A 17,595-nucleotide genomic window follows, 5' to 3' on the forward strand; every position below is an offset into this window, starting at 1 on the left:
CAACTGTGTATATAGTCAGTAACGCGCCTTCTCTATATAAAGTAATAGGAGTTGCCAGAACTTGTTTACGGGCTTTCTTTCAATTTGTTATTGAATGTTGCCTGAAGAAGCATAATAAGCTGCCTACAGATTTATTGTAATAGGCCATCATGGTAATTGTATGAATAAATTTATCAGTTAGACATTCAATCATTTTGTCTGTGATAGAAATACAGGAAGTCTAATATCATATAAGCAGAGCAAACCAAACCTTTCAGATGCTCAATTTTGTAATTCAGTCTGCACTATTCTGTCTCTCTTTTGGTATTGGTGGAGGTAATTATGAATGTATGTGGTCTTTTAGTAAAAATCTATTGGATTCTTATAAATATACATTAAAAATCACATTTGCAACTCTTCTGGAAAAGTTCTACAGAATTTAATGGAGAATGATAACCTCCATCTAGAATTTTTAAACCTCTTATGAAATTCCGTAGAATGGACCTGTAGGCACTTAATGCAATTGTTAGGGAGATCTTTTCATTTCTGTAAAACCTTATCGATTTCATCCCCATAAAGTCTATCAAACTATTCCAGAAGTAAAATTAAAACCCACTAACTAGCACACCAGGCTATTATTGTTGTTTGTTTGTGTTGCCATAGCCCCTAAGAGTCCTAGTCATGGACCAGGACCCCAGTGTGCTAGGCACTGCACAAACACAGAACAAAAAGACAGACCCTACCCCAAAGAGCTTACAAGACAGGAGACAATGGTGGATACAGACTGGTAGGGTTGTACAAGGGAACAATAATATAGAATATTTACCTCCTGGATTAAAAGATTGAGATGAATGCTGTGGGTGAAATCCTGGCCCCATTGATGTCAAGCTCAGATTTCCCCCTTCCTTGATAAAACTAATAAGATTCTCTCCAATCCTTACAGAGTGCCCACCTGGATCATTTGGTTATGGTTGCAAACAGCTATGCGAATGCATGAATAATGCTACATGTGATCACGTCACTGGTACATGCTACTGTAGTCCAGGCTTCAAAGGAATCAGGTGCGATCAAGGTATGATGAAATTCTGTGCTTTAAGAAAAAAAAAAGCACTTTTCTTAAAATATAAACCTTGAAATATGACCTGTGCTATTCAATTTATAATGTGTTATGAATTATTTTTAACAGCGGCTCTTATGATGGAAGAATTAAATCCCTATACTAAAATTAGCCCCGCTCTCGGATCAGAGAGGCACTCAGTGGGAGCAATCATTGGAATTATTATTCTCCTTCTAATTATTATGGTTTTGCTGGCACTGTTTGTGTGGTATCGACGGAAACAGAAGGAGAAGGGGCATGACATGCCAAGTGTATCTTACACTCCAGCCATGAGGATGACTAATACAGATTACTCACTTTCTGGTAAGGGTCTTTTTATGTTAATCAAATGGGGATTCACATTATTCTCAGTTGGAAAAAATGAGTTTGTTGTGTACAATATGTAGCACTTTGCTTCAGGAATAATTGTACCTATATTCTTCCTCCAAATGCTGTGAGCTTTTACGCTCACTAAGGGATTGGGGGGCACACCTAACACACAGCTTGATATCAGCTAGGTAGCATACGAAAAAATAACTACAGTATACTGCCTGGGACCATGGCATGATGTGTGCAGTGTTTAGTATATAGGGCCCAGTCCTGCAGCCCTTACACGGACTGCATTCCCCATTGAAGTCAGTAGGAGTTTCCCCTGGGAGGAGCTGCAGGATCCAGGTTATTAAAGTGGGGAACAGGACGACTGTGTTAATTGTGGGATTTTATCTGACAGTGGCATCTTCTGTTTTGGGAGAGAAGATAGTGTCACCTTCTTCTCGGTAGCCCCTGTCTGCCATCCTCTTACCAGTTGATGAAGATGTGTGAGAGAAAAACCCAGCTCTTGTGGTGGTCTAAAGGAAGCGTTAATAACTGGGCAATTCTGCTTATTTGTTTTCTTTATCTCCAGTAGTTGGAGGAAGCTCTTCTTGATGGCTTGGCTAGGTTTTGGAGAAATTTACCTTTTCTTTACTGACCTTTTCCCCCTCTCGGTTCTTCCTTCACTCATATAGAGTAGGATGCTCCATGGTGAGTTCTTTGCTGGAAGGTTGTATCCTGCCCCCTGTAGGGAGCTCCCTATAAGCATTAGCCCTCTAGCTGTGGTTTGTCCCTTAAATGGCTGAGAGACTGGAGCTCCTGCTCCTGAGGTGAACAGAGGCTTCAGGAACTGGTGGAGATAGATCTAGCATGTGTGTTTTCACCAGTTCTGCATTGCCCTCGGGGTCCTGCTACTCATTGCTGTGTCTGACTTGCAGTAGCCCCCATGGTGACATGGAGAAATCATGCCCCGTGTGAAAGGAATTCTTTTGAGTGTGAATTGCTGCCAGTTTGTGGACTATTAAGGATATGGAAGGGGGCCGTCCGTGTCCAGCAAAGTCAGAGTTGGTCAGCCTCATTCACAACTTGGATGTGTTCAGGTGCTGGGTTCTACAAAGGTATCAAGACTTCAGTTCTGATGGCATGTGCATGCTTGGCTATCCTAGAACCACAGGGTTACAAGTTGACCACAAGGGTCATCCAGACTAACCCCCGAAGATGAGATGACATGATATGCAACATTTCAGACTTTGGCTTCTCATCCACTCAATCTGAGCTCTACTCTGGTCCGCCTAGCCTTCCTCACCTGGTAGCTACAAGATAAAATCCGCCGACAATAGTCCTTGGATCCCCTCTGCCTATCTCTCTTGTTGGATTTTAGTCACAATGTATGTATCTCTCTGATGGAGCTGCCTATTTGGGTAGACTGTAGTGTGGGACAGTTGCCAAAGAGGGCTCCTCTGACCATCAGGCCAGAGACCAGCACAGCTTGGCATGCAGTTTGCCACTTCAACAGGATTGGAAGAGCCAAGCTGTGAACCCCCAATAAGAGAAGTGTTGCAACAGGGCGGATGATGAATAGTTAGGGGAGGGTTGGCTGGCTTTGACTTCATAAGTGGAGAGGAACGTTCTGATCTTCTCAGACATTCATTTTCTTTCAGGTTGGTTTTTATTTCTTTAGAAGGTTTAATCAACTTAATATATTTTTTTGGTTTTATAATTAATGGCACCAAGTATGTGCAAGAAGCACATTGGAAAATAGAGGAATATTGCTGTAGTTTTAAATTGCTGGGCAGAGCTGGCCCGGCCAGACACGAAAGTGAGAATTGCACCCGTTTCCTTTCCTCTTCGATTTGCTGCAAATGAAGAACTTCTCAGTTAAACCTGATGGCCTCCCAGTCGGACGTTCTTCATCAAGTCAAAAGATCTGCTAGTGCTGGGAGTGAACACTGCCTCTCTCACCCCTGCAAGTTACACCTAACAGACAACTCCTCTGCCCATGGCACGTAGACAGAGCCGTTAAGATTGTGGCAGCCCAGACCTTGCTTTCGCAGACTGCTGAATTTCTTTACAGCACATTCTCCATTCCTCCCCTCCCCCCCCGACTTGTAACTTTCCATCCCAGGACTCATTATGCCCTCGTCACTTGTACCTGTTGGCCTAGCTCTTAAGCAGCTGCACATGCAGAGGGAAAGGGCCATGGGGATGGGTGACTTCCAGGCTGCTGCACAAATATATGAGTTCTACATCTTCCACATGCTGCAGCATCTGGGACGCCTTCGGGGCCTGGTGCAAGGATAGAAAATAAATCCTTTTACGAGACAGTCGTGCCCTGTTCCAGGGTGGCCCAGTTACAGGCAGACGTGCCAGCTCCTTGTTGTTCCAAGGAGCAGATACTGGGGCTCGGCTTCATTGTCTAGGCTTCCCTAGAGGGACACTGGATAATAAATATTTTAGTTCTTACAAGTCCATCTCATCCTGTCTGGGGGAAGCTAGAGCTGGGGGGAGGGTGTCAGGTTTGGGTCTGGGTTTGAGTATTTTTGAATTTTTCCTTGTATGATTTTTTGACAATAGAATTGTTATTGCTCAAGAGCCTGTAACTGAGCAGGGTCAGCCAACCCTTTTCGCTGGGGTCACAAGAACAGTGCTGTTCCCCCCTCACCGCGCATCTCCATGTGCTGGTGGAAAGATATACCATGCTGTCTGACCTGGCTGTTCTATCCACTCCCTTTGTGAAAATATCCTACTGGTGTCAAAAATAGTTCTGCAGAGCTGGCCTTCATTTTCATAGGGCCTGATGCAAAGTAACACATGGGGACTCCATGCAACTCCCTGCCCACTTACGACTGGGTCCGTCAACTCCCCCAGCTATCTTCTGCCTGTCTGTAACGCCCTGAACTTTGACCCCTTCTCTCACCTGTTTGGGATGCTCAGCAACTTCTGCTGCCTGCTCCTTCTATAGCCCAGAAAGCCAGGAGGTGGAGCACAGAGAAGGAAATAGGGAGCTAGCGATTCAGACAGGAGCACAGATAGGGAAGGCTGGCAGTCTGACTGGAACGGTGTGGTGGGGCCGGGGGCATGTGGTGGGAAGAGGGCAGTGAACCTTGATGATAGGACTTAAAGGTTTTTAAAGTCAGGCTTGACAAAGTCCTGGCTGGGATGATTTAATTGGGGATTGGTCCTGCTTTGAGCAGGGGGTTGGACTAGATGACCTCCTGAGGTCCCTTCCAACCCTGATATTCTATGATTCTATGACTTCAGTGCCACCACTCATGTCACATACACCTCAGGCTGACACTGGAATTCTGTACATGGATTGAGGGCACAATAGGATAAGGTTATGTCTGTGCACTCCTGGGTACCTACAGTGACTCTCTAGTTGTCCTCACCCATATGGAGCAGCTTCTTACCTAGCCATAGCCACGCTGCCACCAGCTAGGAAGTATGAAGCTTCGGTGCCCAGGGACGTCAGTGGGAATTTGGCTGAATAAAGACTGCGTGATCAAGCCCTAAGTGGGTCAGCTCCTATCCTCTGTGCTGTGCACAAATTGTGATGCCAAGACCATTATTTTGCTAGTTTCCTTTAGTGGCCTAGGGCTGCTCCTGTGTCTGGAGTCTGTGTCTGCTCCCTTTCAGCTCGCTGGCTCCAAGAGATGTAGAGTAAACAGTGAAATTTCTTTCCAAAGTCACACATTATTTTAGTTCTGAAAGATGGTATTAGAGCTTTGACTTTTAAACATTACTGAGGCCAAAAATCCATGCTCATGTGTAGTAGAGATTATAAAAACAGAGGGCATCAGTGGACAAAGAATGTGGCAGTAAAATAGACTCTCCGCTCTCAGATCTCCCTGGCTAACGATGGGAAAGAGAGCTATCCCAGGCAGGGAGAGCAAAATATTGGATCTAAACTGCATCACATGGATCTGAAAGCAGAAGTTCTCCCCAAAGCTTGAAAGCAAGTACGTACGCCCAAAGATGAGAACTATACACTCACTTCTGGTGGAGTATTTTATACCACATATCACAGAACTAGAGCTATAATAGGAGGTCACGTTATTTTTACTGTGTCTGAGGGTCTGTCTACACTATAATTAAAAAACCTGTGGCTAGCCCGTGCTAGCCAACTTGGGCTTACTGGGCTTGGGCTCAGGCTAAGGGCTCGATTAATTTGCAATGGAGAGATTTGGGCCCATACTGCAGCCCAAGCTCTAGGATCTTCCCACCTCATAGGATCTTAGAGCCAGGACTCCAACCCAAGCCCAAACATCTGCACTGTAATTAAACAGCCTCTTAGCCCGAGCCCCGCAAGCCTCTGTCAGCTGGCATGGGCCAGCCGCTGGTTTCTAATTGCGGTATAAACAGCCCCATAATGCTTTAGAGCTGAGAGGGGTTTTCATTTCTATCATATATTTTAAAAGATTCCTCCAACTACATGGTTTTTGTTCATTTGTTTGCACTAAGGGTGAGGACCAGCACGAAGTCCTACAGGGCTAAGTGGTGTCCAGGGCTGTGGAGGCTCTTGACTCAGGGGTGAGTTACATCCCAAAAACCCCTAATTGTGCAAGGACCATCCTGATAAGTAAAACTGATCCTTCTCTTGCTGCAAAGAGTTCACAATATAACAAAGACCTTTTCAGGTAAGGGTCCTGATGCTGCCGTGTGATCTGCTAGCACTAGCCCTCACAGTCAGAGTCCATGTGTTCCCATGAGTCTCTGCCTGAGTGCAGGAGTCTGCTGCAGCAGATCCTATCCCAGGATCACGGCCAAGCGATGGAAGAAAACAGTACACTGGTGTATGGCTTTTTAATTATTTCATTGCTTCCAAATTCCCTCTTTTGTTACCAGACTCTGTGCCTGGCTGCCACTGCCTCATTTTGAATTCTTCGGCCTGATTTCACCAGGGGACATGCGTGAGCACATCCTTGTGTCCTCCTGTTGTTCCACTGTCATCACCAAGACTGTGGATCGTTATGCCTGTACAGTGTCCCATTGAAGTCTGGGCAGGGGGCTGGTGTTGATCCTGCTCGGTGCTGATAGAGGTGCTGCAGCTACGGTGCTGGGGGCGCTGCTGGACCCCTTGGCCTAAAGTGGTTTCCATCATATACAGGGTTCACAGTTTGGTTCAATGGCTCTCAGCACCCCCACTATAAAAATTGTTCCAGCACCTTTGGGTGCTAAGCACTCTGGCCCTGATCCAGGCGTTAGCGGGACTACTCATTCAGTTTAAGTGCTTTTACTGGATTGGGGCTGAAATGCTCAGCACCTTCCAGAATTGAGCCCAGCCTCTCATGCTTGTGTGGAGATCTTCATGGACCCCTTAGCAGGATAGATCCTTCCATACTAATGTGCATTAATCGTAGCCTGGCATCCCTGGGTTTTCACCATTTGGAATGGATACAAGTCTTGCCTGAGATAAGTTGTTTTTCGATGGGGACAGGAGTTGATCTGCACTTGATGTATTTTCAGCCAGCATTTATTAGTGCTTCTTGAACAAATGTGTAGAAGTCGGACCCTGCTAGACAAGGTTAATCAGCTTATGCAGATACTTAATGGAATTGCAGAGAAGTTGTCATTCTGAGTATGTGGTAGTGCCAGTAGTAAAGGAAGAAAAGGTTTTTGGCAATTCAGACTCATGTATTTATCTCTCAGTGAATACAGACTTATTAACCTGGCACTGAGTTTGGTATTCGGGCAGCCTGGTAACACTTTTTCAGCTGCTTTTAGCTACTGGTTCTTCTCAGATATGAAAAGGGGCATCAGAGATAACAGTGAGGGTTACATGTCAATATCACTCAGCTGGTTGCATTCAGCTCTAGGCCAAGAGGTTATGGATTCAAGTCTGTAACTGGGACATACACAATACTGACACATACTTCAGTGAAGCTGTCAGGGGTACTTCCCCATCTGATCTTTTGTAGAGGCTCTCTCTGTGAAAGCTAAAGATCCTCTGTCTTTTAGAATGGGGGGAGACCCAAGTATCCTGGAGAACATTCCATCTCTCAATAAAGCAGGTTCAAGGCTGTATGTGAACTACTGTATTTCTGATGAGCACATAATGGCTACCATATTTGTGCTCCAGTTGCAGTTCTTGTTTGCAGTCGCACAGTGGTGGCCATGTCTTGTTAAATTCGATTGTAAATGTCACAGAATTATAGTCCTAAGAAATGGCAAGGTCCTGGCAGGCCATCTAGGCTCCCAGTCCCCTGCAATGTGCAGCATTGCCCATACTGTATATTCACTCTGGATCTGTCTGTCTACATATTTAGATACTTATATAGCCCCTTGTACTGTCATAGCTGAGTACTTAGGGGAAAGAGTTTAGTTATTCGAGTGCTATGGTTAAAGACAAATATACAAATCTTATCTGAAGGAGGTTAAATACAAAGACCTGTGGACAAAACACTGTGTAAGATGTGACCAGAATATAGTACACCAACTTTAATCCTTCAGGCCTGGAATCACAATACTCTGATGTGATGTACTTTGTTGGCAATAGGTTCACAAAAATATCTGAAATGAAACGGTTGTATCACAGTTAATGCAAGAATTCAGCTCTGTATTGCAGCCAAAGTATATTTGCTGCAATCAACTGTTTACTAAATTGCTCTGGGTGATCCAGCAACAAGTCTGCATTGTCAAAGGTGTAGGTTCATGTGTGGCCTCTTTACTCTGCCCTAGCACTTCTGTTATGTGCACAGTACAGATGAAACCCTACAGCTGAATCCTTTGCAAACTAGATCTCCACAAGATGTCAGCAGAGCAAAGTACAAGTTCACACGTATACACACGTGTTGGGTAAAACTAATCCGTTTGCTCTTTACAGGGCTTTGCCTGTTGTGCTGTTTCTTTTTTAACCTTTCTAACCTATCCTCCTTTCCTTTGCTATTCAAAGACACATTTCAACAATTTATTGTTAAACTGAAAAAAAAAAATCTGGATTGGTGTTTACAGGAGAACTGCCAATATAGATACCATGCTACTCTTCGTAAAATATTTTGTACAATGAATAAGTGTGTTCTTAATTAATAAAAGAAATACAGAAATGTGCCTTTAACTCACCAATACAGTTACTTATGTTTGCATTTCAGTGGTATAGTACTCCTTTCTTTAAGCCTTTGATCAAAGACAGCTATAGAAAATATATTTAACCCTTGGTACAGACATTTACAGGACCTTTCTTTCTAATATTATACACTCATAATAAAAGGTTGTAATTGTTTCATAAATATTATTTTCATTAATGGTTAGATGGTTTAATCTATAGAAGAAAGTGTGCAATAGACTTGCCATTCTCCAAGTTTTGCATTTCATCTTTAAAATATAATGCTCTTTGTCTACCAGAAAATAGTTTTATTTTTTATTGATGATCTTCAGAAAGATAAAACTACATGTTCCCTTAAATATTTTGCTTTTGTGGTTGTTGTAATCAGTTGTATGGTAATAGTAAAGACTTCACACCATCCTTAGGTCAATACAAGATAATTTAACTAATCTGGAAATTTATGATGTATCTACTAGTGTGTGCTTATCAGTTTCTGGGACCTGATCTTCCCTAAAGTGTATTACCCATTTGCGACTTCCAAATTATCTGTATGGCTTCCAAAGTATTTTGTGATGACTTGTTTTCTTCCCAGATGTATCTCAAGGTAGCGGGAGTGTACATTGTTTTTCCAATCCAAGCTACCACACTCTGTCATGTGGTGTGACTTCACGCTTCTTTACCAATAATCTGGATGGAAACAGCTCCAGTAAGGTAGATATTATCGCACCCCAATGTAGCAATGTTCTTATCAGTTCAAGGAAATATACCAACGTAATGCCTTTTGACTGCTGCTTTCTCCCAGCTTGATTTTAACATTCCAATAATGAAGAATCCTAATGCTTCAGCCTAAGTTACACAAAAAAGGTCTGCTGTCCCATATGTGTATCTGCATGATCTCTGTGTATGGTAATTAGAGCTTCAGCATCTGCAACAAGGGGACAATAGACCTCAACGTTTTAGCAATCTGAGTTTACTTCATGGAAAAACTAACAAATAGCTCTGCTGGCATTTATTTAAATTTAAATCTCCCCTTCTTAATAAAACAAAAGTAAATGAATGAGCCATAAATACAGTAAGCCATATAACTTCACTGTTAGTTGTTTAACTGATTGATCCTTGTGCAGAATACCCAGATATAAAGGAAAGTTGCAAGATGTTATCTAGCCCCTTGGTGAACGTTATGCTATTCTAAGGCAGCGCCAGCAGCTCTGCTGATACTCGCTGCTGCTCAGTAGGGGTTCTTTCAGGTTGAGTATCTTACTCAACACAGTCCCATGGACTTTAATTGGACATGGACATAGTCACAGTGTAAGGTACTACTCACTGTGATTAAAGGGTTCAGAATGTGACAGCTAGGCATGACATTTAGACGCTGTTCATTGGTGAAAATACCTCTTCCTGTGGGGCCACACCAAGCAAGCAATTATTTCAGGAAAATGTCGTAATTGATTTAACTGGGGATGTCTGCTCAAAAAGCGATGGTACGCTGTGGTTCATGTCATTCTGATCAAATGTAGCTCTTCTAACCAGAAAGCCACCAGGGCAATATTAAGAAAAGAGGAGATATACTACTGTAAAGGATATGCAAAATGCTTGCACGCATCCTCCCTCCTGAATACTAAAAGAAAATCTCATTCCAACATAATAGAAAATTTGGCTCCACAGATTTTGTTGCGGAAAGTTAAGGCAGATATGTAAATAATGAAACTGCCTTTTCAATAGATTGATTGATTTTTGTTAATAATGCATTATTTTTTACATGCAGATGCCCCCTCCATATTATATGCTTTTGCACCCCACATTGAAAGTGCAAATGCTAATAGTTGTCAAAATTGGGGTTCATCTCCACGAGCGTGAGCCTTCCCAGCTAATCCTTCTGAAATAATTGCAATGAATTCTGAAAAGGTCAAAGCAAGTACCTAGCTTGGTTTCCCAGCCTGCAGTGCTAGTTTGTCACTTCGCCTCTTAAAATATTCAGCTGCTGGAAGGAAATAAAACCCAGAGAACATTTTAGACCAGACTGGAAGCCATTTCCTTTCCTTTACTGCCCTCTGTCAATCATTCAGTTAAAAGGTTGTCACAGTGTTTTAAATGGAAAAACAATGGATTTTATATTTTTCTTAGAGTATTTGTCAAAATATATGGCCTGGCTTTTCTTTTAGGTTCCCCACTATCTTACTTATTCATGAGAAGGTGCCTACAGTGTTGTATTAGCTAGGCCGGCATCGAATAAGCTGCTTCTCTATGCAATTTTCTAGACAAGTAAAGCAAAAGAGCATATAAATCCCCTAATGGCCACCTTAACGATTTTCATTTCCTAATCAGTTTGTCTGATGCCATCCTCGCTCTCTGCAGTGAAATATGCACACTTTGTACTCGGAGTACATATCTATTTACAGTGCGGGCTGAGGTCACAACAGTCCCAGGGACAGAGCACAAAAAAGCACAAGAAGAAAATGACAGGAATTCCCTGGGGTGTTGAGTATGCCTGGACCAGAAAAAGTTGGATTTCTAATCATCCCTGCACTCTTAAGGGGCAGCAGGCCTTTGGGACATGGAGCTGTAGCTGTTCTTCTAAGATTTCCTTATTAGAGGGCAGGGGACAACCTGGGTGGAGGGGTAAGAGAAGAGGACAAACCTTGGTCCAGGCTGAGAACTCTTTTTCTCTCTAGTGCTGTCTCTCTCTCCCCATCTCTCCCTTCCTCTCACTACCAGTCTCTTCTTTTTCACTCGCTCTCCTGCTCCCTGTTGTCCCCTCCCTTATCCTTTCCATTCCCCCGTCTTATCCCTTTACCTGTGTCCTGTCTTATCCCCCTGCATTTTCTCCATCTTCCACCCTCTCGCCTATTTTCTCTCCTGCCCCAGTCCCTGTCCTATGTCCCTGTTCCCCCCTTCTTGTCGTAGCTTGCAGGCTGCTGCAGCAGCAGAAAGTCAGTTTCATTGAATGTGAGAGAGGTCAGGATGTTGGCTACTTAGCTAACGTTAAGCTTCTTCAAAAATTCTGTCCTTGTCAGATTGCAAATGGTTGCCCAGATAGTCCTAGTGATATTTATGCTCGGGCTAGACTCTCATTGATCTCAATGGAAGTTTTGCCCAGATAAGAACTAGATTTCAGCCTTATATAAGTTTATATGCTAGGATTTTTTTCATTGGGAAAATTTACTTTAAGGGGGAAAAAATTCCAAAAACAGTTGCCCTCCACGGAAGATGAAAAGAATATTCCATCTTTGCAGAAAATAACAACTTAATGTAGCACAAAAAGACAGTTGTAATCAGACTTCACACAATTACTGCATTGTAAAAATGCAGAAATGGCCCAAAACTATTCAATTTAAAAAAAAAATCAGTTGTGGTCCAAAGCTCTTCATGTCCAGTTTTCATTCAGGGGGCTGAGTTTAAATGGGCTTGGAAGGATTAGATTTTTATCAGTGAATGCCAGTAAGTGTCAATCACCCCGCCCCCCCCCACACACACACACGACAATAATCGAAATTTACCGATAGGCAAAGTAAGAAAAATGCAGCTTGAGAACTTAGGGTTTGATTTAAGGATATTTACTTTACATATTTTGACATGTGATTTTGACAAATTGTATTTTAACGGTGTTAAAGCTTTTATCTTTTGAATCTCAATGTCTATTGTCATTAAACAGTTATTGTCTGAACCTCCCCTCGATTTCCCACAACTGTGAAAATTTAAATCAATAATAATTTTAAAAGTTTAAAAATGAATATCAATACTACCCATAGAATTTCTTTTTTTTTTTTTAAATCTAATTCTGCCAGACCTATTTAAAAACCCTGGGAAAACAAAGCTTTTAATGAAACTCTGTGACCCAAATGGTGCAGCTGAATTAGAAATCACCATTCATTACTCGGCATTGCTACTGCAATGCCTCAAACCAAAAAAGGGGACCACAGGCTCAGCTGGTACAAACAGACATTGAAGCCATTGAAGCTGTGCCAGCTTACACCATATAAGGATGTGGCCCAAATTGTGTGGTTCTTTTCTGTGTTACAGTGTTCTAAATAGGCTTGGCAGAATTTGATTGATTTTTTTTAAATAATTTCAGTGGGTAATATTGAGGCTTATTTTTAAAGGTATTTTTTAATTTTTATTGATTTTAAATTTTCACAGTTGTGTAAAATTAGCAGGGAGGAAGATATCAGACAACTAACCTCGGGGCAGATTGTTAAATACGAGAGGACAAATGCCAAATTGGTTGTTAGTTCTATACTTAGATTTCACCAAGCAATTTTAGCGGAAGCTACTCAGGCCCTATAACAGCCTTAACATGGAGTCACAGACAGCCCCTTGGATACTCCAGTCTATCTCGCCACCCAGCTGAGCCTGCCTTTGTGATAGATGGTCCTTTACACCAAGAATCACAGCAATATTCAGGTTACTCCCCATTCCCAAAGGACCAGTCACTTGCCTCAGTTCAGTTGCACCTTAGATCTCTCGGCAAAGACAACACTTGTAGCCAATCCTATAATAAGCTATATAAAGATTCCTTAAACAGGAGAGTTGTTTACAAGGTTAAAGCAGATAAACATAGATACACAAATGAGTTACAATTTTAAGTTTCAAAAGGTAATAGAAGCTTCTATAATTAGCAAGCTCTGTATGCTCTTTAGGGCTAATCCAGGCTAAGCAGCTGAGGATCTCTTGCTTGTACCTGGAAACGTTACCCCTCCCTCCTCCTGAGACTTGAAGAGCTCTGTGTAGCTCCAAACTTTGTCTCTCTCACCCATCGAAGTTGGTCTAATAAAAGATTCTACCTCACTCATCTTGTCTCTCTTATATTCTGGGACCAACATGGCTACAACAACACTGAAAAATCACAAACTGTTAACATCACATGTCAAAATAAACAAAGGAAATATCTTTAAATCAAACTCTAAGAAGTCCTCTAGCAACATTTTTCGTACTTTGCCTATCTACGTATCAATTATTATCTGTGGGAATATTTTTTCATTGGTTCAATATGTGTGGTTAAACTGACATTTACCAATACAAATCTAATCCTTCCACACCTAGTTGCAAAGCTATCTGCTTTTTAGTGATTGATTGCTACTTGTCTGTGTTTGTTATGACTGTACCATTTCTGCACATGGCATATGATCATCTCCGTCAATGCTTTCCTTGGTTTAGAGAGAGAAAAAGGAAATGCTGAATGAAAACTGAATGACTCCTATCTTGTGTATTAGTGCAGTCCAGGTACACAGAGGAGCCAGCCCGGGTGCGAGCATGCCCAATCACCAGCCACTGTTCTCAGGCGGAATGACTGTGATTAGAAATATCACACACAACCAAAAGATTATCATCTTTGTCTCTGCTTCTGTCTATCTTTTGGGGATGAGGGAATGAGAAGAAAGGCTGAGAGCCTGCCAGAGAGATGACTAATGGGCTGATAACATATTTTAGCTTTGCTGGCTGAGCAAGACACTTGTAGACAGAAAATTTGAAGGAATAGAATAAAGCAACAGACATTGCTACTGTTGCTCTGTCTGTTCTATCTAATGTTAGATTAATAGAGTCTTAGGCTTTAAGGCCGGAAGAGATCATTGTGATCCTCTAGTCTGACGTTGTGCCTAGCACAGGTCATAGCACTACCCTGGATTAATAGTTGTGGTAGAACTAAAGCATATCTTTCACAGAGATTAGGGAAAAAATCGACTTGGATATTCTATTCCTTCAAATCTAGTGTTCTGGCATTAGTCCAAATTGTGTGTGTGTTTAATGGGTGTAATTACACCTGTTATGGCCTGAACCCTTATTCTGATATGCAAACCAGCATTTGTTGGCCCAGATATCCATTTGTGTACACAATACCACACTTTATAACTCCAGATATGGGGACTCAGTGTAACATGTCTTCATGTTTATTTTCAGCTAAACTGTTTCAGAAAGCAATCAGAGAACCACAGTACTATAGGTTTATGTGTGTACATGTAGATATCGTCTCTTGTATTTTATACGTTGAGTGCACACACACAGAATGAGAAATGATTGCCTAGAAAGGAGTACTGTGGAAAGGAATCTGGGGTTATAGTGGATCATGTGCTAAATATGAGTCAACAGTGTAACATTATTGCAAAAGAAGCGAACATCATTATGGGATGTATTAGCAGGAGTGTTGTAAGCAAGATACAAGGAATAATTCTTCCAGTCTACTCCCTATTGATAAGACCTGAACTGGAGTATTATGTCCAGTTCTGGGCACCACCTGTCAGGAAAGATCTGGATAAATTGGAGAAAGTCCAGAGAAGAGCAACAAAAATTATTAAAAGTCTAGAAAACATGACCTATGAAGAAAGATTTAAAAAAATGGGGATTGTTTAGTCTAGAGAAGAAAAGACTGAGGAGGGACATGCTAACAGTTTTCAAGTACATAAAAGGTTGTTACAAGGCGGAGGATGAAAAATTGTTCTCCTTAACCTCTGAGGATAGGACAAGAAGCAATGGGCTTAAATTGCAGCAAGGGAGATTGAGGTTGGACATTAGGAAAAACTTCCTAACTGTCTGGGTAGTTTAGCACTGGAACAGATTGCCTAGGGAGGCTGTGGAATCTCCGTTGCTGAAGGTTTTTAAGAACAGGTTAGACAAACACCTGTCAGGGATGGTCTCGTTATTACTTAGTCCTGCCATGAGTGCAGGGGACTGGACTAGATGACCTCTCGAGGTCCCTTCCAGTCCTGCACTTCTGTGATTCTGTGGGTTCCTTGTGTGTATACTAATGCACGTTGATACTCTGTATGAAACACATGGGACTCCTGCAAACAATTAGAAGTGAGTGTGGGGGAGTAAGAATTGCATGATTTGGCCCATGGTTATTACACATCTTCACTTAAACTAAACTCCAAGAAAACCTAAGAACAAGAGTGTCCAACCCTGCCCTGGTGCAGGAGGAAAGGGAGATGGCGTAAGGAGTCCCCCCAGCTTGTGCCCCTGTGCGTTGGCTGCAGGACTTGGACCCACCCAAGCAGAAAGACCCTACAGGGCTAGGCACCTAAATGGATGAGCCAGTTGCCCTGCTCCCCTCTACATAAGCTAGCTGAGCTGCCCTGGAGATGGCAGAGTGGCCATGCCTCCCCTGAGCTCTGGGGAGCATGGTGCATGTGGCGGGAGCTCCTGCTGGAGCAGTGCGCATCAGCCTTGTTCTCTACCACGAGCTACACTCGCTTCAAATGGCTCCAGGGTTTGTGGTTCCCATGTACCTGTCTTTTTTTAAACCTACTTACAGCCCCTACCATATACATGCAGATTTAACTGCACAAAACTAAGTCTCACCAGTAAAAATACAAATGCATCCCTTGCACTGCCTAAAAGGGAGCATCAGTACAGAGTTGCGTGCATTGCTAGTGACAGCCCTAAGGGTCTTATCCAATTCCATGTGCTGTTACTAACTCCAAACTCAACCACGATTTAGGAAAGTTCCCTGAGCCCTTCAGGCAAATCCAATTCATACTTACACATTAGAACTGTGACTTTAGACATCTTTGCACTGAGGCCAGGTGAAACTTGGCAGTTTCAGCTGGAATTCACACGGAAGTTTGGATCCATTCAAACCCAGAACAAAGTGAAATTCTGGTGCTATGAACACATAAGATCACACTCAGCGTGAATGAGCTTTGCACAGTTCCAGTCTTACTACGGCAGTAGGAGCACTCACCCAGTACCATGTGAAGTTTTGTTCTACGTTAGGAATAGCAAATTTCAGATTGTACAATTAAAGTGCCACTTCATATGCATTTCTTGAGTAACCTGTTAGCCTTAAGCACACGACATATGGTTCAGTACACACCGATAGCTATTATATAGAAGAATTTATTCTGAGGTAGCTTTTGTTCTGAGTTTGAAATTAAAATGGACACTTGTATATCAGATTCACTGCGTGCAATTGGAAATTTACCATGTCATTTCCATTCTAGCTATAGGGAATGCCAGAAACACTGGACTAAAGTCAAACACTGGAGCATGGGAAATAAATGTGTTTTGTAAAATGGTGCCCACAGTGACTAGATAACTGCTAGAGCTGGGCAGGAAACAGTTTTCCCATCCCAGGAGAGTCTTCAAGATTTAAAAAAAAATAACTGGCCCCGGATCTACCAAAATCTTGAAAATGTTTGCAAACAATAATCCAAGAGAAATTTCAAATCATGTTATTTGAAAGGTTTTGTTTTGAATTTTGACTTTTGCTTTTTTTGTATAAATTAATTGAAATTTTGAAACCCCCCAAAATTTTCATTTAAAAATGTTGAAATGGAATGACTGACAGAGTTCAAAACTTTTTTTTTTTCAGAAATGTTTTGAATCAGGAGATATGTCAAAATGACCCTTTTCCTACAGATAGTTTTGTTTTCAATGTATCGTCATTTTCTGACAAAACATTTCATTGGAAAATTCCCAACCAGCTACAGCAAATCACAGGCCCTTCCTGTTTATCCATAGGCACCTTGGCTCTAAATGTAAAGTCCATAAATTCAATAGTGCTAACGTCTCTGCATACAGAGACCCAGAAAGTGAATGAGCCCTGGAGCACAACCACCAGAGTGCATAAGGACTCTTTCCTCTGCTCCTTCCAGTGTGGGGATGGAGTCGTCATCCTTCTGCACAGGTCAACATACAGGGGGAGCATTGTGCATCAATGCTCAATGGTTGGTGCAAAGTGCTCACCTTAGAACAGTACTAGGGAGGTCATGCCTCAGACAGATACCGATTTCTCCAGTGCTTCTTCTGGGCCATGTTGTCTCTGCAGTGCCCCCTAGACCAGGCTTGTGGCTAAATGCTAGTCTGGCTCAGTTTAAGCTTATCTTGACATACAGTCTGGAAATGGCAGCAAACTCAAGAGCATATGGTAACGTGCTTAATACAATAGCAGCCTTCACCGGACGCTACTATTTTCTGTTGCTGGCACCATGGGCTGTTTTCTTTTTAGACTTTATCTGCTCTAGCACAGAAGCCAGCTGCTAGTGCAGCCTGGGCACATGGCATGACCCAGATGCCAGTCTCTAAGATAAAACTTTCCAGCAGTGGTGTATGGTTGGAAGCCCTGGACTCTCTTCTGATTGTGTTGGCAGATCTGCCTGTGGCTTCACGCCTTGTTCTTCTTGATGTTGTTTTCCTTGAATTGTGAGAAATCTTGTATCTTTTATATCTGTTA

General features: G+C 42.3%; 1 protein-coding gene across 11 annotated transcripts in view; it reads left to right on the forward strand.

The window, feature by feature from the left end:
- The window catches only part of MEGF11 (multiple EGF like domains 11), a 377,287-nt gene that overhangs the window by 333,662 nt on the left and 26,030 nt on the right, over positions 1–17,595 (forward strand). For 6 of the 11 annotated variants that reach the window (XR_004002431.1, XM_030578784.1, XM_030578792.1 and 3 more), the window contains 3 exons: positions 923–1,051; positions 1,166–1,399; positions 9,022–9,140. Coding sequence is in view for 8 of the 11 variants with exons in the window: in XM_030578784.1 (XP_030434644.1) it covers positions 923–1,051; positions 1,166–1,399; positions 9,022–9,140 (482 nt within the window). In the remaining 3 variants the exon portion in view is untranslated. The remainder of the gene's footprint in view (positions 1–922; positions 1,052–1,165; positions 1,400–9,021; positions 9,141–17,595) is intronic. The other 5 variants (XR_004002432.1, XR_004002433.1, XM_030578786.1 and 2 more) reach the window with 1 other exon arrangement.

This window comes from Gopherus evgoodei, chromosome 10 (genome assembly GCF_007399415.2).
Source record: "Gopherus evgoodei ecotype Sinaloan lineage chromosome 10, rGopEvg1_v1.p, whole genome shotgun sequence".
NCBI lineage: Eukaryota > Metazoa > Chordata > Testudines > Testudinidae > Gopherus > Gopherus evgoodei.